This window comes from Meles meles, chromosome 4 (genome assembly GCF_922984935.1).
Source record: "Meles meles chromosome 4, mMelMel3.1 paternal haplotype, whole genome shotgun sequence".
Classification (NCBI taxonomy): Eukaryota; Metazoa; Chordata; class Mammalia; order Carnivora; family Mustelidae; genus Meles; species Meles meles.
In genome coordinates, this window is record NC_060069.1 from 102,759,433 (window position 1) to 102,780,170 (window position 20,738).

General features: G+C 35.4%; 1 protein-coding gene across 1 annotated transcript in view; it reads left to right on the top strand.

Annotated features, from left to right (window-relative positions):
• The window catches only part of CFAP44 (cilia and flagella associated protein 44), a 147,997-nt gene that overhangs the window by 93,339 nt on the left and 33,920 nt on the right, over positions 1-20,738 (top strand). The window contains exon 25 of the mRNA XM_046001509.1: positions 15,233-15,410. Coding sequence (XP_045857465.1) covers positions 15,233-15,410 — 178 coding nt within the window. The remainder of the gene's footprint in view (positions 1-15,232; positions 15,411-20,738) is intronic.

A 20,738-nucleotide genomic window follows, 5' to 3' on the forward strand; every position in this document is an offset into this window, starting at 1 on the left:
ATGCATATTGAGATGACTATATGGTTTTAAAATTTTATTTTTTAATATTGTGGCTCACAGTTATTGTTAAATCAGCATCCCTAGGATAAATTTCACTTGATCATGGTGTATTCTCCTTTTAAAAATATTGCTGTAATTTTTTTTTTCTTTTGTGGTATTCTTGTCTGATTTTGGTATCAGGTTAATGCTAGCTTCATAAAACAATCTGTAAAATTTCCCTCTTCTGTTATTTTTGGAAGAGTTTGAGCAGAATTTGTATTAATTCTTTAAATATTTGATATAATTCACCAGTGAAACAATCTGATCCTAGACTTTTGTTTGTTGGGAGGTTTTTGATTACTGATTCAATCACCTTACTAGTAATTTCATGTGTTCTATTTCTTCATGATTTGGACTTCATAGATTGTATATTTTTAGGAACTTACACATTTCTTCTAGGTAGTCCAATTTGGTGGTATATAATTATTCATAGTAGTCTCTTAAGATCATTTGTTTCTGTGGTATCAGTTGTAGTATTTCCTCCTTGATTTCTGATTTTATTTGAGTCCTATCATTTTCTTTTTTTTAAAGTTTTTATTTATTTATTTGAGATAGAGTGAGAGAGAGAGAGCATGAGCAGGGAGAAGGAACAGAGACAGAGGGAGAAGAGGCTCCCTACTGAGCAGGGAGACCCTTATGGGACTCAATCCTACCCTGGGACAATGACCTGAGCTGAAGGGAGATGCTTAACCAACTGAGCCACTCAGGCACCCAGACCTCTCTATTTTCTTTATGAGTCTAGTTAAAAGTTTATCAATTTTGTTTTTATTTTTTCCAAAAAAAATTCCCAAGTCTTATGTTCATTGATCTTTTCTGTTGTCTTTTAAGTCTCTATTTCATTTATTTCTACTTTGATTTTTGTTATTTCCTTCCTTCCACTAACTTTGTGCTTTGTGCTTTTTTTCCCCTAGTTCATTGAGGTATAAGGTTAGGTAGGTTCAAGATTTTTGTTTCCTGATATAAGCATTTATCATTATAAACTTTCCTGTTAAAACTGCTCTCTTGGATCCTATAAGTTTTAGGTATGTTGTATTTCTTTTTTACTTGTTACAAGATATTTTTTATTTTAGTTTTGATTTTTCATTTATTCACTATTCAAAGTATGTTTTTTAATCTCCAGATATTTATGAATTTTATAGTTTCCTTCTTTTCTTTTTTTATAGTTTCCTTCTTGTAATTGATTTCTAGTTTTATACCTTTGAAGTTAGAAAAAATACTTGATATAATTTCAGGCTTTTAAAGTTACTTAAGACTTGTTTGTGGCCTAATGTGCTTTATCCTGGAGAATGTTCCGTGTGCATTTAAAAATGTATATTCTGCTACTATTGAATGGAATGTCTGTAAATATTTGTTAAATCCAACTGTTCTAATTTGCTATTTAAGTCCAAGATTTCCTTATTGTTTTTTGTTTTGTTTTTTTTTTGGTCTGGATGACCTAGTTTTGTTGTATGTTTGGATTCTTTCTCTTTGTTTTTTTGTATCTATTATAGGTTTTTGCTTTGTGGTTACTATGAGACTTCCATAAAATATATCAGTCTATTTTAACCTGGTAATAACTTAACTTTGAACACATGCTAAAGCTGTATCTTTAACTCCTCCAACACTTTGTTTTTGATATCACAATTTACATCCTTTTATCTTATATATCCATTAAAAATCATTGTGGTTATTTTTAATACTTTTGCCTTTTGGCCTTTATGCTAAATTTATAAATGATTTACCCACAACCATTAATATTAGAGTATTCCAAATTTAACTATATATTTTATTTGTTTTTATCGATAAAATTTATACTTATATATGTTTTCCTATTACTAGTTAGTGTCCTTTCACTTCAGCTTGAAGAAGTGATTTTAGCATTTCTTGAAAGGCTGGGCTAATGGTAATGAACTCCTTCAGGTTTTTTTGTTTTGTTTTTTATTTTGTTTTTGTTTGTTTGTTTGTTTGTTTTTGTTTGTTTTGTTTTGTTTTTTTGGTCTGGAAAACCTTATTTCCCCAATGCTGAAGGACAGCTTTTCTGGGTAGGTTATTTTTGGTTGGCAGACTTTTTTTTTTAGCACTTGAATTTATTATGCCACTCTTTGCTGGCCTGCAAAGTTTCTGCTAAAAAAAAAAAAATCTACTGATAGTCTTGCAGATTTCTTGCAGATTTCTTGATTTTTCTTACATATATATCTATATAGATATCTAGATATCTATCAAGTTGTATTTCTCTTGATATATATCTATAATAGATATATTTTCAAGTCGTATTTCTCTTGCTGTTTTAAAGATCTCTTTGTCTTTAATGTTTGACAATTTATTACACTGTGTCTTGGTGTGGGTCTTTTCAGATTTGTTTTAAACTTTCTGGGCATCCTGGGTCTGGATGTCTCTTTCTTTCCCCAGGTTAAAGAATTTTCCAGCCATTATTTGAATAAGACTTCTGACCATGTTTCTCCATTTGGGACCCCTGTAATGTGAATATTAATTTGTTTGTTGATGTCTTTTAAGTCCCTTAAACTATGTTCACTCTTTCTAATTCCCTTTTCTTTTGCTCTTCTGATTGGATGAATTCTACTGACCTGTTTTTGAGCTTATCAATCCTTTCTTCTGTTTGATCTAGCTTAGAGTTGCACCCTATTTTTTTTAACATTTCCATTCAATTATCATATTCTTCACTTGTGTGTTTTCTATTTGGTGCTTTCTTATGTTTTCTATCTCTGTTGAAATACTCACTTTCTTCATACATTGTTTTCCCGACGTTGGTGAACATCTCTATGAACATTATATTAAACTCTTTATCAGGTAAATCACTTATCTTCATTTCATTAAGGTCTGTTTCTGGAATTTTATCTTGTTCTTTCATTTAGAATGTATTTTTCTTCTTCATTTCTCTTGGCTCTGTGTGTTTGTTTCTGCATATTAGAGAAAATAGTCACCTTTCCCAATCTTTATGGAGTGTTTTCATGTAGATGTTCACCCTGGCCTGGACTCAGTCTCTCTCTCTCTCTTTTGTTTTATGTTGAGGTGGGTTTATTGACATGGAAAGATGTTTACAATATATTATTAATGAAAAAGCACATAGGGCAACAGTATAATTTGGGACAGTATCAATAAAATGCAACAGTGGTTTTCTCTAGGTGATAGAATTATGGACCTTACAGGATTTTTTCTTTCTTTTTTCTTATTTGTATTTCTTAACTTTTATAGCAACTTTATGGAGACATAATTTGCATATCATAGAATTCATTCATTTAATGTCCAATTCGATTCATTTTTCTGTATATTCTGTGGTGTGCAACCATTGCCACTATCTTCTAAAATCATTACCCCTCCTCAAAAATGCCACTCATTAGCAGTCACTCTTCATTTACCCAAACTCTCATTCTTAGCCCTTAAGTAACCACTTTTTTTTTTTTTTTTTTTTTTTTTTTTTTTTTAAAGAATGAGCATGAGTGGGGTTAGGAGGGAGAGGAGCAAAGGAAGAAGGAGAAAGAATCTTAAACAGGCTCAATGCACAGTGTGGACCCTGATGTGGGACTCGATCTCATGACAGACTGCAACCTGAGCCAAAATCAGTAGTTGGACGCTTAACTGACTGAGCCCTCTAGGTTCTCCTTAACCCTAAGCAACCATTTGTTTGTCTCTATAGATTTGTCTGTTCAGGACGTCTTATATACATGGATTCTGTGGCCTTTGTGGCTGGCTTTTTTTGGTTCATTGACTTTAATTTCATCGATGTTGTAGCATGTATCAGTACTTCATTTCTTTCTATGACGAAACAATCCATATCATATTTATCAGTTCATCAGTTGAAATACATTAAGGTTATTTCCATTTTTTCACCATTATGGATAATGCTGCTGTTAACATTAGTGTAACTTTTGTGTGGACATGTGTTTTCAGTTTTCGTGCATAGATACCTAGGAGTGGAATTACTGGGTCTAATACACTAACTGTTCAAATTTTATTTTTTAATTGAAGTATGGTTGACACACAATGTCAATTTCAGGTGTACAACATAGTACATTTGACAACTCTATACATTATGCAATACTCATAATTGTAGCTACCATTTGTCCCCATACAATGCTCTTACAATACCATTGACTATATTTCCTATGTTGTACTTTTGACCCTGGTAGCTTATACATTCCATAACTCAAAGCCTGTACCTGCCAGTACCCTTCACCCATTTTGCCTGTTCCCCAGTCCCTCTCTGATCTGATAACTGTAGTTTGTTTGCTGTGCTTATGGGTCTAATTTTGCTTTTTGTTTTTTTTTTGTATATTTTATTTTTAGATTCCACATAGAAGTGAAATAATGTCATATTTGTCTTTCTCTTTCTGACTTATTTCATTTAGCATAATACCTTCTAGGTCTATCCATGTTGTTGGAAATGGCAAGATCTCATTCTTTTTTATGGCTGGGTAATATTATATATATGCCACATCTTCTTAACCCATCATCTATGGATGGACACTTCAGTTGCTGCCATATATATATACACACAAAAAATGTAAATATATATATATATATATTTATATTTTGGTAAATAATGCTGCAGTAAACACAGGGGTGCATGTATCTTTTTGAATTAGTGTTTTATTTGGGTAAATATCCAGTAATGGAATTACTGAATTGCAAGGTATTTTCATTTTTAATTTTTTGAGAAACCTCCAATCTGTTTTCTATGGTGGTTACACCAACTTGTGGTCTCACAAACAGTCCATGATAATTCTTTTTGTCTATATCCTCATATAGTGTTTTCTTAATTTCTCTTTGATATTTTTTTATTAGTGTATAGAAATGGAAAAAGTTCTCTATATTAATTTTGCATACCCTGTGAATTTACTAAATTCATTTATTCTGATAGTTTTTTTGATAGAGTTTTGAAGGTTTTCTATGTATACTATCCTGTCCACAAATAGTGACAGGTTTGCACTTTCCTTAATGATTTGGATATATTTTTTTTTTCTTGTATGATTGCTCTAGGTAGGACTTCCAGTACTATGCTGAATGAAAGCTGAGAGTAGACCATTCTCTCTTGTTCCTTATCTTAGAGGAAAAGCTCTCTTTTTTTTTTTTTTTAAACTGTTGCGTATGATGATGGCCATGGGTTTTTCCATACAGGCCTTTATTATGATAAGGTTCCCTCTACACCCACTGTTTTGAGAGTTTTTTTCTTTTTTTTATCATGAGTGGATGATGGATTTTGTCAAATGCTTTCTCTGTACTTATTGAAATGATCATATGATTTTTATCCTTTACTTTGTCAATGTGGTGAATTATGTGGATTGATTTGTGAATATAGAACCAACCCTGCATCCCTAAAATAAATCCTATTTACTCTTGAAGAATATCTTTTTAATGTATTGTTGAATTCAGTTGGCTAATATTTAGTTGAGGATTTTTTATATCCATTTTCATCAGGGATATTAGCCCATAGTGGTTTTTTTCCAAATTTTTATTTAAATTCCAGCTAGTTAGCATATATAGTATTATTGGTTTCAGGTGTAGGATTTAGTGATTGAGCACTTAAATTCAACACCTGGGACCAATCACAAGTGCCGTCCTTAAATCCCCATTACCTATTTAACCCATCCACCCTACTCACATCTCCTCCAGTAACCATCAGTTTGTTCTCTGTAGGTAAGTGTCTGTTTCTTGGTTTTCTTCTCCTTCTCCCTCAACCCCCACAGGTTTGTTTGTTTTGTTTCTTAAATTCCTAACCACAGCAATCAGACAAAGGAGTAAAGATCTGTATTCCAAAAACCCTAAGACATAGATGAAAGAACTTGAAACCAAAGAAATGGAGAAACAGTCCATCCTCATGAATTGGAAGAATGAATATTTTTAAAATGTCTATGTTACCCAAAGGAATCTACACATTTGATGCAATCCCAATCAAAGTACCACCAGCATTTTTTCACAGAGCTAGAACAAATAATCCTAAAATTTATATAGGACTACAAAAGACCCTGAATAGCCAAAGCAATCTTGAAAACAGAAAAACAAAGCTGGAGGCATCACAATTCCAGACTTCAAGTTATTTACAAAGCTTCAGTGATCAAGACAGTATGGTACTGGCACAAAAACAGACACCTAGATCAAAAGAACAGAGTAGAAGACCCAGAAATGAACCCACAACTACAAGGTCAATTAATCTTCAACAAAGCAAGAAAGAATATCCAAAGGAAAAAGTCTCTTTAACAAATGGTGTTGGGAAAACTGGACAGCACCATGCAAAAGAATGAAACTACACCACTTCCTTACACCATACACAAAAATAAATTCCAATAGATGAAAGACCTAAATGTAATATAGAAAACCATTAAAATGCTAGAAGAGAAGACAGGCAATAATCTCTTTAACATCAGCTGTAGCAATTTTTTTTCTAGATAGGTCAGCTGAGGCAAGGGGAACAAAAGCAAAAATAAACTATTGGGACTTCACCAAACAAAAAGCTTCTGCATAGTGAACAGAACAATCAACAAAACTAAAAGGCAACCAATGGAATGGGAGAAGATACTTGCAAATGACCTATCTGATAAAGGGTTAGTATCCAAAATATATAAAGAACTTAAACAACTGAACACCCCAAAAATAAATAATCCAGTTAAAAAATAGGCAGAAGACATGAATGGACGTGTCTCCTTCTCCAATAGGAGAATAGATATCTCCTTCTCCAAAAGAGACATACAGATGGCTAACAGATGCATGAAAAGATGTTTCATGTCACTCGTCATCAGGGAAATACAAATCAAAACTATGATGAGATACCACCTCTTACCTATCAGAATGACTAAAATTAATAACTTAACAACATGTTGGTGAGGATGTAGAGAAAGGTGGACTTTTTTACGTTGTGATTAGGAATGCAAACTGGTGTAGCCACTCCAGAAAACAGCATGGAGGTTCCTCAGAAAGTTAAAAAAAGAACTACCTACAACCCAGCAATTGCACTACTATGTATTTATCCAAAGGACACGAAATAGTTGATTTGAAGCAGTAGATGCACTCTAATGTTTATAGCTGCACTATCAACAATAGCCAAATTATGGAGAAAGAGCCCAAATGTCCATTGACTGATGAATGGATAAAGAAGAAGTGATTATCTATCTATCATCTATCTAACTATCCACCTACCTACTTATCATCTATATCTCTATTAACCTACTGATCATCTACCTACCTACCTACCTACCTACCTATCATCTATCTTTCTATTAATGGAATATTACTTAGCCATCAAAAAGAATGCAATTTTACAGCAAAGGAAACAGTCAACAAAACAAAGAGGCAACCCACAGAATGGGAGAAGATATTTGCAAATGACAGTACAGACAAAAGGTTGATATCCGGGATCTATAAAGAACTCCTCAAACTTAACACACACAAAACAGATAATCATATCAAAAAATGGGCAGAAGATATGAACAGACAGTTCTCCAATGAAGACATACAAATGGCTATCAGACACATGAAAAAATGTTCATCATCACTAGCCATCAGGGAGATTCAAATTAAAACCACATTGAGATACCACCTTACACCAGTTAGAATGGACAAAATTAACAAGACAGGAAACAATGTGTATTGGAGAGGATGTGGAGTAAGGGGAACCCTCTTACACTGTTGGTGGGAATGCAAGTTGGTGCAGCCACTTTGGAGAACAGTGTGGAGATTCCTCAAGAAATTAAAAATAGAGTTTCCCTATGACCCTGCAATTGCATTGCTGGGTATTTACCCCAAAGATACAGATGTAGTGAAAAGAAGGGCCATCTGTACCCCAATGTTTATAGCAGCAATGGCCACGGTCGCCAAACTGTGGAAAGAACCAAGATGCCCTTCAACGGACAAATGGATAAGGAAGATGTGGTCTCTCTCCAGTTCAAGTCTATGTGCCTCATACTTGCCATGTTCTCTCCCTCTGACCATGCAGATCATTCTCCCAATCCTCAGATTCATTTCCTAGGTGTTCCAAATGATTTGATGTTAATCTAGCTGTGTTTCAAAGGATGAGGTAATCCCAGGGTGCTCCTACTACTCTTCCACTTTAAATCCTCTCTCCAAATGCCATTTTAAACTGTAGCTTTAAACTAACGTGCTCATGATCCCTCAGTCCTATACTTCTCAGTGTAGTTCACAGCATCAGGAATGGTGGTTCCTTTTGTTACTGTGTGCTCATCTCTCTTGCTGTTCCCTGTGTGGTCCATCTTTTGAAGCTGTTAAGTCAGCCCTCAATTATTCTTTGGGAAAAAAGTTGCTTTATAAATAGGTGTAGATTTAGTTGGTCTGTGGAAGAGAGTAGTTCAGGGTCTTCCTATATTGCCATCATAACTATATCAGTTTGGCCTGAACTTAGTTGTCTTTCAGGCCTTGTGATTGTGCAAGCTATGCAAAAAGCATTTAACAGAATTCAAAATCTACTCATGATAAAAATTATCACCAAAGTGAATATAGTATGAATATACCTCAACATAATAAAGGTCACATATGATAAGCTGACAGCTAACATCATTCTCAGTGATGAAAGGCTGAAAACTTTCCCTCTGAAATCAGGAACAAGGATGTTCACTCTTGCTACTTTTTTTTTTTTGAAGATTTTATTTATTTATTTGATAGACAGAGATCACAAGTAGGCAGAGAGGCAGGCAGAGAGAGAGGTGGGAAGTGAGGGGGTGGGGAGAGGGAAGCAGGCTCTCTGCTGAGCAGAGAGCCCGATGCGGGGCTCGATCCCAGGATGCTGGGATCATGACCTGAGCCGAAGGCAGAGGCTTTAACCCACTGAGCCACCCAGGCGCCCCATCTTGCTACTTTTCAACATAGTATTAGAAGTCCTAGCTAGAACAGTTAGACAAGAAAAAAAAAAAAAAAGAATCCAAATTGGGAAGGAAGTACATCTATTTTCAGATGACATATTATATGGAGAAAATCCTAAAGACTTGCCAAAATAATATTAGAAGTAATAAACAAATTCAGTAAAGTGGCAAGATACAATAAATATACAAGAATCAGTTGTTTTCATATATTAACAATGAACTATCAGAGAAATTAGAAAAACAATCCCCTTGTAATTGCACCAAAGAGAAAAAAATACTTAGGAGTAAATTACCAAAGATGTGAAGTATCTGTACGGTGAAAACAATAAGACATGACAATGGAAATTGAAGACATAAATAGAAAGTTTATGCATAGAAGACTTAGTATTGTTAAAATGTCTGTACTATCCAGGGGCACCTGGGTGGCTCAGTGGGTTAAGCCTCTGCCTTTGGCTCAGGTCGTGATCTCAGGGTCCTGGGTTTGAGCCCCACATCGGGCTCTCTGCTCAACAGGAAGCCTATTTCCCCCCTTTCTCTGCCTGCCTCTCTGCCTACTTGTGATCTCTCTCTCTGTGTCAAATAAATAAATAAAATCTTAAAAGAAAAAAAAAGAGGGGCACCTGGGTGGCTCAGTGGGTTAAAGCCTCTGCCTTCGGCTCAGGTCATGATCTCAGGGTCCTGGGATCCAGCCCCACGTCGGGCTCTCTGCTCAGCCGGGAGCCTGCTTCTTCCTCTCTCTGCCTGCCTCTGCCTACTTGTGATCTCTCTCTCTCTGTCAAATAAATAAAATCTTAAAAAAAAAAAAAAGAAAAAAAGAAAAAAAGAAAAAAAAAGAAATGTCTGTACTATCCAAAGGAATCTATAGACTCAGTGCAGTCCCTGTTAAAATTCCACAGAAATAGTAAAAGCAATCCTAAAAATTGCATGGAACCATAAAAGACCCTGAATAGCCAAAGCCATCTTGAGAAGGAAAAATAAAATTAGAGATATACTCCCTGACTTCAAACTATGTTACAAAGCTGTAGCAATGAAGACAATATGGCTTCAACATAAAAAAAAGAGACTCAATTAATGAAATAGAATAGACCAGAAATAAATGGTCCATGCATATATGGTCAATTTATGACAAAGGAACCAAGAATATATAATGGGGAAAGAACAGTCTCTCCAATAAATGACGCTGGGAATGCTGAAGTGCCACATGCAAAAGAATGACACTGGACAAGTATCTCACAGCATATGTGAAAATTAATGCAAAATGAATTAAAGACTTGAATGTAAGACCTGAACCCATAAAACTCCTAGAAGAAAACATAGGAGCTAAGTCCCTCAACATTGGCCTTGGCAATGATTTTTTAGGTTTGACACCAAAAGCAAAGGCAACAAAAACAAAAATAAACAAATGGTACTATAGCAAATTTAAAAGCTTCTGTACAGTAATGGCAACTATCAAAAAGATGAAAGGGCAACTTAAGGAATGTATTCACAATCATATAGCTTTGATAAAGGGTTAATACCTAAAATATATAAAGAACTTTTACAACTTAATAGGAAAAAACCAAACAGATTTAAAAGTGGACAGAGGATGCATATAGACATTTTTCAAAGGAGACCTACAGAAGACTATTAAGTATATGAAAATGTGCTGAACTTCACTAATCATTCAGGGAAATGCAAATCAGAACTACAGCGAGATCAGCTCACACCTATTAGAATACCTACCATCAAAAGGACAGGAGATAACAAGTATTGACAAAAATGTAGAAAAAAGGGAACTTTGTGCATTATTGATGGGACATAAATTGGTGCAGTCACTATGGAAAACAGTATGGATATTCCTCAAAAAAAATAAAAATAAGATTACCATATGGTCCAGCAATCCCACTTCTGGGTATATAGCTGAAGAAAACTAAAATAGTCTTTGAAGAGATGTCTGCATTCCTGTGTCTATCGCACCATTAATTACAGTAGTTGAGACATGGAAACAACCTAAGTCTCCATTAATGGTTGAATGGTTAAAGACTCTTTGGTACCTATATATACTGGAATATTTTTCAGCCTTAAAAAGAGAGAAATGCTGTCATTTGCAACAATACCACTGGACTTGGAGGGCATTATACTAGGTAAAATAAGTTAGAGAAAAACAAATATTATATAATTTCCCTTATATTTGGGATCTAAAAAATCTGAACTCATTGAAATAGAATATACTGGTGATTGCTAGAGTTGGGGAGTTGTGGGGGAAGGTGGTCAAATGGTACAAACTTCTATTTATAATATAAATAAGTTCTGGAGAGGCAATATACAATATGATGACTAGTTAACGATACTATATTATGTATTTGAAATTTGCTAAGAGAATAGCTCTTGAAAATTCTCATCACAAGAAAACATTATAACTATGTAAATGAATGTTAACTAAACTTATTGTGGCAAACATTTTGCAATAGATACATGCAGGAAATCATTATATTGTACCCCCAAAACTGATAAAATATTACATGCATTCATATCTATATGAACTGGTAAAATAGGCTTTTGACATTTTCCAAAAGTATGTATTTCTGGATTTGATTTGCTGGCATTTTGTTATGGACTTTGCTTTTTAAATAAAGACTATTGGTTTCTAGTTTTATTGTTATGTAATATCTTTTCTGGTTTGTTATCAGGGTAAGACTAGTTGCATAAAATGAAATGAGACGTTTTCCTTTCTCTTCTATTTTGTGAAAGATTGTGTAGGCTTCATATTATTTATTTCTTAAATATTTGATAGAATTTATCAATGAACTCATAGGACATAGGATATTATTTGAGAGGTTATAAATATAAATTCCAATTTTTCATAGTTATAGTGTTATTCAGATTCTATATTTCCTCTTGGATCAGTTTTGGTAATTTGTATCTTTCAAGGAATTTGTACATTTTATCTAGATTATCAAATTTATTAGTATAAAATAGTTCATACTATTGTCTTATTACTTTAGTTTCTATAGTATATGTTGCATTGTCCCTTGTTTTATTTTTGATATCCTTAATTTGTATCTTCTTTCTTTTTCTTGATCATTCCAGCAAAAGTCTTATCAATTTTATTTATCTTTTCAAGGAACTAACTTTTAGTCATAGATTTTTAGAAATATTGCTTGTCGGCTTTCTATGTCATTGACTTTTCTGTTCTATATCATTTCCTTTGTTTTAATTAGTTTGAGTTTGATTAATTTTCTTGTAGCCTAAGTTTTAAGTTTAAGCTATAAGCTTTGATTTTATACTTCCTGTTTTAATTATAAGCATTTAAGGTATAAATTGAAGTATAAATTTAAAGTACAAATGAAACACTGAGCTTCACTTCACAAGTTCTGATTTGTTTTCAGCATCATTTTGTCCAAAATATTTTTTAAAAATTTTATTTATCTATTTAAGAGAGAGAGAGAAGAAGAAGAAGAAGAGTGAGTGTACAAGCCAGAGGGAGAGGGAGAGCTGGTTTCCCGCTGAGCAGGGAGCCTGATGCGGGGCTTGATGTAGGACTCTACATCAAATTATATTTTCTAATAACCCTTGTGATTTCTTGTTGATTATGATTTATTTTTTAAAGATTTTATTTATTTTAGAGAGAGGGAAAGAGAGAATCTCAAGCAGACTCAGTGCTGAGTGCGGAGCTGGATGCAGGGCTTGATAACACAACCCTGAGATCATGACCTGAGCCAAAGACAAGTCTGAAGCTTAACCAACTGAACCACCTAGGTGCCCCATAGTTTAAGTATGCTATTTAATTTCCCAATAGTTTGCATGGTTTAAATTCTTATAAACTTATTAGGAGTCATATGAGCCTACACATAGTCTACCTTCATGAAAATTCATTGTGTCCTTGAAAAAGAACATATTTTCTTGCATTCTTTGGTGTAGTTTTCTATAAATGTTGATGAGGACTGAATGACTGATGATGTCCAGATCTTTTGTTCTTCCTACTTTGAAAGCATGACTCTTTAAGGGTCTCTACTGATTGTTCCCTACCTTTAGCAAGGTCTCTCCAGCAGATGAACTCATGAGTGATTTCCAGCCATGTATAAACTATAAGAATTCCTTGTTTACAGCTTCCCACTGATTGCATTTTCTTCAGATGTTCTTTACTTATCTTCATGATGTTTCACATTACACATGCATAGGTTAATACTTGGCCCAAAACTCAAGAGAGCCTTACGTGAATTTCTGAAGGCCTTGTTTTATATGTAGTTCTGATATTTTTGTTCACAAAATTCTAACCAATCTGGCTTCTCTGAACTCTCACCTTTGTAACCTTAATCATGGAGATTACTGGGCTAATATTTTGGATATCAATACTATTTCACAGTCTGGTACTTTCCTTTCTGTAGAAATAGAGATAGTAAGGATTAGTTATTTTGTTTCAGTTCTCACATGCATTATAGTTCTGTGCTGCCTGTTATTCAATGTCTGAACATAGTTGTTTCATATTTTTTGCTCAGTTTTCTAGTTATTTATAACATGAGGATAGTTATAGGCCTTGTTTCCCTCATATGTCCAGAGCCGAAGTATCTGCTTGCTCTTTCTTCTCATTCCTTCTTTTCTTTCTCTCTTTCTGTCTTCCCTCCCTCCCTCCCTTTTTTCCTTCCATTCATTCTTCCTCCTTTCCTTCCTTTCCTCCCTTCTCTCCTTCCTTTTACTTTCTTTCCTTCCTTTCTTTCTTTCCTTCACTTCCTTTCCTTTTAAAATTATTAATCCATCCTTTTAGTGCTATTTTACACAAAGGAACAATTGTCAATTAATGCATTAGATAACATATGTTTCCTTTGCTATTGTACTGTTTGTTTTCCTAAAGGGCTGACTGCAAGCTATGTGTACATGTTCATGTTGATCGACAGGCTTCACTTTAAAGAATTAGGTAGGTTAGGTCGTTTGATGTCTGTGCTTGGAGTCTCCCTAGGACCTCTACTGATAAGATCATATCCAGTCTTTTTTTAATAGCCTTCCCCTAGGGATATTCTGGGTCACAGTTTTTTCTGATCTCATTTATCCTTTAAAATTGCTATCACTGGTTTGCTCATAGCTTTCTATCTTGTTCTCGGCCTTCCTGAATTATTCCCTTTAATATCTCCACACCATCATTTCCATGGCATTTGGGGAGAGAATGGGAGGCAAATATACATGCTCATTATATCATTCTTAGCTAGATGCCTTTTTTTGAAAATTTTATGACAATCATGTTATTTAAAAAAAGGTAAATTAAGTTTTTACTGATTAAAATATATCCACTCTGTCCCTATGGCTTAATGTCTGTTGAAGGAATAAGTAACCATCTTGATATAATCACTTGGAAGTGAATGGAAGCCTAAAAATGATTCAGATTATTTCACACCATCTGGTTATCGGTTTTTATTTATTTCATTTTGACTTTGTATGGGGTGCTATAAAAATACAGATGGTTCCCAATTTAAGATGGTTTGACAATAGTGTGAAAGTGATATGCATTCAGTAAAAATTGTACTTTGAATTGTGATCTTTTCCCAGGCTAGTGATATATGCAGTAGGATACCTACTTCATAATACTGGGCAGAAGCAGTGAAGCACAGCTCCAAGACAGCTACACAATGTTGGGGATAAACTGTCGATACACTTATAACCATTCTGTTTTTGTTTTTTTCACTTTCAGTACAGTAATCAGTCTATTTTACCCATTCCCTCACCATACCTTTGGCAACCAGCAATTCTCTGTATTTAAGAGTCTGTTTTTTTTATTTGTTTTCTCTTTGTTTTGTTTCTTTAATTCCACAGGAATGAAATCATATGGTATTTGTCTTTTGCCCTTTTTTGTGAAATGGACTTTGTATTAATTTTTCCCAACTATACGTTAACATAAGTGTTCTGAGTATGTTTAAGGTGGGATAGGCTAAACTATAATGTTAGTTAAGTTAGGTGTTTTGAATGCTTGTGATTTATACTATTTTCAACTATAGGTTTCTTGGTACATAACCCCATTGTAAGTTGAGGAAAGTCTGCAGTCATTAACTTAAAAAAAGATGGCTGGGCTCTACAGATAAAAGTAGTACCACAGAGGGGCACCTAGGTGGCTCAGTGGTTTGAGCCTCTGCCTTTGGCTCAGGTCCTGATCTCAAGGTCCCAGGATTGAGCCCCACAGTGGGCTCTCTGCTCAGTGGGGAGCCTGTTTCCCACCTCCCTCTGTCTGCCTCTCTGCCTATTTGCGATCTCTCTCTCTCTGTCAAATAAATAAATAAAATCTTTTTTAAAAAAAGTAGTACCACAGATTTAGAATTATACTTTTGCTTTATGACTGAATTTGATTATACATATATATATAGTATACAAACTAAAGTTTATTGTTATATTTGTGGCTGGATTGCCTATTTTTCTGATAGGTACAAGAGTAAGCCTCAGGATGACTTTGAAGATCCCAGAGATGTTCAAGCCATCAAGGAGGCTCAGCTGTATATGGGAGACTTCAATCTGAAGACAGCCGCAGACTATAAGATACCCGAACACATGAGAATAAATGCTGCCAAGAAGGAAGAGGAACTGGGACACCTAGACACCCTGGTACTCACCCACAGCTTTCATGACAATGAGAGGCACCCTAGTTTTTAGTGGAGTTCTTCTGAAATCACCCATTTCACTAGATGGTCTGTAAGGATATATAGGCATAAAAAATTAAAATGGAAAAGATCTTCATAATTATTTAGAATGCCTACTTTTTACAAATGAGGAAACTGAGGCCCATAGAGGACAAGAGATTTGTCTATGATTTTTAGCTAATATGGCAGAAACAGCCTTCAAGTTAATTACTTGGCTCAATATGTTTCACTGTGAAAGTACTGTATTTTGGAGACTTTGAATTTCTGATATTCAAACATGTCTTTGTTGGATATAGATTGATATAGATTTTGGTTGCTGTGGATTGCCGAAGACTTAGTAAAAAGGCTGGCTATTGTTTAGCCTTTTTCTTTTTTTAGGACTTACAAAGTTTGTAGGTGTCTCAGTAATAACCAATTAACATATTCCTTTTTAAAAATTTTATCTGCATTCTGAAATTTTGGATGACTGGCAAATTGTAGTAAAAAAAAATTTCTCTATAATGATGGATGGAATATGATAAATGAAACAAGAATTACCTTAGATGAACATCTAGAAAAATTCCATAATCCTAGCTAGACATGACGGACAGGTATGATGTCTTGAACTATATTACACTGAAATCCATCTTATTAAAATAACAGCATAGGGGCGCCTGGGTGGCTCAGTGGGTTAAAGCCTCTGCCTTCGGCTCAGGTCATGATCCCAGGGTCCTGGGATCGAGCCCCACGTCTGGCTCTCTGCTCCACAGGGCGCCTGCTTCCTCCTCTCTCTCTGCCTGCCTCTCTGCCTAGTTGTGATTTCTCTCTGTCAAATAAATAAAATATTAAAAAAAAATAACAGCATAAAATAATGTAGAGCACACTATTCTACAAGTCAGATCAGAATTCTGTTCCCATCTCTGCCACTTAATAGCCATGTAAACTTTGCTGGTCATGTAAATCTCCCTAAGCCTTGGTTACATTATCTGTAAAAGGTGTATTAGTACCAATTAACGACAAGACCTATTTAGTCTACCTCATAATGTTAATGTGAAGGTCACAGTCAATAAATTGTCATTATGTCATGGCTAAATTAAAAAACACTAAAGTATCAAGTTTTTTGGGAAATAGCATATTATATATTCCCCTTCCCCATGGCCTGTGTTTAGGTATGTGTGGTATTTGGAAAACTAAAAAGAAAGTGTCGGTGTGTCAAGAGGGTTCTTCAAAGGGTGAGCCTTATCGTCATCAGGTTGCCTTAGATTTGTTTTTAAGCTTAATTCTCAGTCCTCCACGTGCTTCAAAGAGGTCCCCCATTCACATAGGTGCTGGATTTTGAGTTTACATTTTTAAAAAATTTTTATTTATTTTTAAAATTTCTTTCCAGTGTTCCAAAATTCATTGTTGTTGCACCACACCTAGTGCTCCATGCAATATGTGCCCTCCATAATACCCACCACCAGGCTCACCCAACCTCCCACAACCTCGCCCCTCCAAAACCCTCAGTTTGTTTCTCAGAGTCCACAGTTTCTCATAGTTCGTCTTCCCCTCCAATTTCCCCCAAATCCCTTCTTCTTTCCATCTCCCCATGTCCTCCGTGTTATTCCTTATGCTCCAAAAATAAGCGAAACCATATGATAATTTATTCTCTCTGCTTGACTTATTTCACTCAGCATAATCTCTTCCAGTCCCGTCCATGTTGATACAAAAGTTGGGTATTCATCCTTTCTGATGGAGGCATAATACTCCATAGTACATAATACTGCATGAGGAAGACCACATCTTCCTTATCCATTCGTTCATTGAAGGGCATTTTGGTTCTTTCCAGTTTGGCAACCGTGGCCATTGCTGCTATGAACATTGGGGTACAGATGGCCCTTCTTTTCACTACATCTGTATCTTTGGGGTAAATATCCAGTAGTGCAATTGCAGGGTCATAGGGAAGCTCTATTTTTAATTTCTTAAGGAATCTCCATCCTGTTTTCCAAAGTGGCTGCACCAACTTGCATTCCCACCAAGAGTGTAAGAGGGTTCCCCTTTCTCCACATCTTCTCTAACACAGGTTGTTTACTGTCTTGTTGATTTTGGCCATTCTAACTGGTGTAAGGTGGTATCTCAATGTGGTTTTGATTTGAATCTCCCTGATGACTAGTGATGATAAACATTTTTTCATGTGTCTGTTAGCCATTTTTATGTCTTCCTTGGAGAAGTGTCTTTTCATGTCTTCTGCCTGTTTTTTGACATGATTATCTGTTTTCAGCTTACATCTTAATGCTTTAAAGTTTTATTCTTAAGTGTGTAAAACATCTCTATTTTTTACAGTGTCTTGCTTCATAGGTAGTAATCATACAGGTCAATTTTGTAAGACTGCCTGAAGAACTGCATTTTTTTTTTGAAGTACAGTATTCAGTGTTATATTAGTTTCAGGTATATAGTATAATGACTCAACAAATCTATACATTAGTCTGTGCTCAACACAGTGAGTGTTGTTGTCATCTATTACTAAACAACATTACTACAATCTTATTGACTATATTCCCAATGCTGTACTTTTCATCTCTGTGACTTAATTGTTTTCTAACTAGAGTTCTGTACTTCTCAATCCCAATCTATTTCACCCTCTCTCCAACCCTACCTCTGGCAACAGCAATTCTCTGTATTTAAGAGCCTGTTTTTTTTAATTGTTTCTCTTTGTTTTGTTTCTTAAATTCCACAGGAGTGAAATCATACGGTATTTGTCTTTCTCTGAGTTATTTCACTCAGCATAATATAGTCTAGAACCATCCATATTGTCACAAATGGCAGATCTTACCTTTTTAAAAATTAACATATATTACTTTCTTCTGGGGTATAGGTCTGTGAATCATCAGTCTTACACAATTCACAGCACTCCTCATAGCACATACCCTTCACAATGTCCATAACCCAGTCACCCTATCCCTCTCTCCCCACCTCCCAGAAACCCTCAGTTTGTTTCCTGAGATTAAGAGTCTCTTACAGTTGTCTCTGTCCCTGGTCCCATCATGTTTCATTCTCTCACTCCCTACTGCCCACAATCCCATGCCCTGCCTATCAAATTCCTCATATCAGAGAGGTCATATGATAATTGTCTTTCTCCTATTGACTTATTTCCATTAGCATAACACCCTCTAGTTCCATCCACATCAATGCAAATGGCAAGATGTTGTTCTTTTTGATGGCTGCATAATATTTCACTGTATATGTATACCATCTCTTCTCTATCCATTCATCTGTTGATGGACATCTAGGTTCTTTCCACAGTTTGGCAATTATGGACATTGCTGCTATAAACACTCGGGTGCCTGTGCCTCTTCAGATCACTATGTTTGTATCTTTAGGGTAAACACCAAATAGTGCGATTGGGTCCTAGGGTACCTCTGTTTTCAAATTTTTGAGGAACTTCCATGCTGTTTTCCAGAGTGGCTGCACCAGCTTGCATTCCCACCACCAGTGCAGGAGGGCTCCCCTTTCTCTGCATCCTTGCCAACACCTGTCGTTTCCTGATTAGTTAATTTTAGCCATTCTGACTGGTGTGAGGTGGTATCTCGTGGCTTTGATTTGCAATTCCCTGATGTCCAGTGATGTTGAACACTTTTTCATATGTCTGTTGGCCATTCGGATGTCCTCTTTGCAGAAATGTCTGTTCATGTCTTCTGCCCATTTCTTGATTGGGTTATTCATTCTTCAGGTGTTGAGTTTGATAAGTTCTTTATAGATTTTGGATACCAGCCCTTTATCTGAGATGTCATTTGCAAATATCTTTTCCCATTCTGTCAGTTGTCTTTTGGTTTTGTCGACTGTGTACTTTGCTGTGCAAAAGCTTTTGATCTTGATGAAGTCCCAATAGTTCATTTTTGTCCTTGCTTCTCTTGCCTTTGATGATGTTTCTAGGAAGAAGTTGTTGCAGCTGAGATCGAAGAGGTTGCTGCATGTGTTCTCCTCAAGGATTTGATGGATTCCTATCTCACATTGAGGTCTTCATCCATTTGGAGTCTATTTTTGTATGGTCCAGTTTCATTCTTCTGCATGCGGCTGTCCAATTTTCCCAACACCATTTGTTGAAGACACTGTCTTTTTTCCATTGGACATGCTTTCCTGCTTTGTTGAAGATTAGTTAGCTGTAAGAGCTGAGGGTCCATTTCTGGGCTCTCTATTCTGTTCCATTGGTCTATGTGTCTGTTTTTGTGCCAGTACCATACTTTCTTGATGATGACAGCTTTGTAATAGAGCTTGAACTCTGGAATTATGATGCTGCCAATTTTGGTTTTCTTTTCCAACATTCCTCTGGCTATCCGGGGTCTTTTCTGGTTCCATATAAATTTTAGGATTATTTGCTCCATTTCTTGGAAAAATGTTGATGGTATTTTGATAGGGATTGCATTAAAAGTATAGATTGCTTTAGGTAGCATAGTCATTTTCACAATATTTGTTCTTCCAGTCCCTGAGCATGGAACGTTTTTCCATTTCTTTGTCTTCTGCCGTTTCTTTCATGAGTACTTTATAGTTTTCTAAGTACAGATTCTTTGCCTCTTTGGTTAGGTTTATTCCTAGGTATCCTATGGTTCTGGGTGCAATTGTAAATGGGATCGACCCCTTAATTTCTCTTTCTTCTGTCTTACTGTTGGTGTGTAGAAATGCAACTGATTTCTGTGCATTGATTTTATATCCTGACACTTTCTTGAATTCCTGAATGAGTTCTAGCAGTTTTGTAGTGGAGTCCTCTGGGTTTTCCACATAACATATCATATCATTTCCAAAGAGTGAGAGTTTGACTTCTTCCTTGCTGATTCAGATGCCTTTTATTTCTTTTTGTTGTCTGATTGCTGAGGCTAGGACTTCTAGTACTATGTTGAATAACAGTGGAGATAGTGGACAGCCCTGCCATATTCCTGACCTTAGGGGAAAAGCTCTCAGTTTTTCCCCACTGAGGATGATATTTACTGTGGGTTTTTCATAGATGGCTTTGATGATATTGAGATATGTACCCCTTATCCATACACTGTGAAGAGTTTTGATCAAGAAAGGATGCAGTACTTTGTCAAATGCTTTTTCAGCATCTATTGAGAGTATCATATGGTTCTCATTCTTTCTTTTATTAATGTATTGTATCACATTGATTGATTTGCAGATGTTGAACCAACCTTGCAGTCCAGGAATAAATCCCACTTGGTTGTGGTGAATAATCCTTTTAATGTACTGTTGGATCCTATTGGCTAGTATTTTGTTGATAATTTTTGCATCCGTTTTCATCAAGGATATTGGTCTGTAATTCTTCTTTTTGATGGGGTCTTTG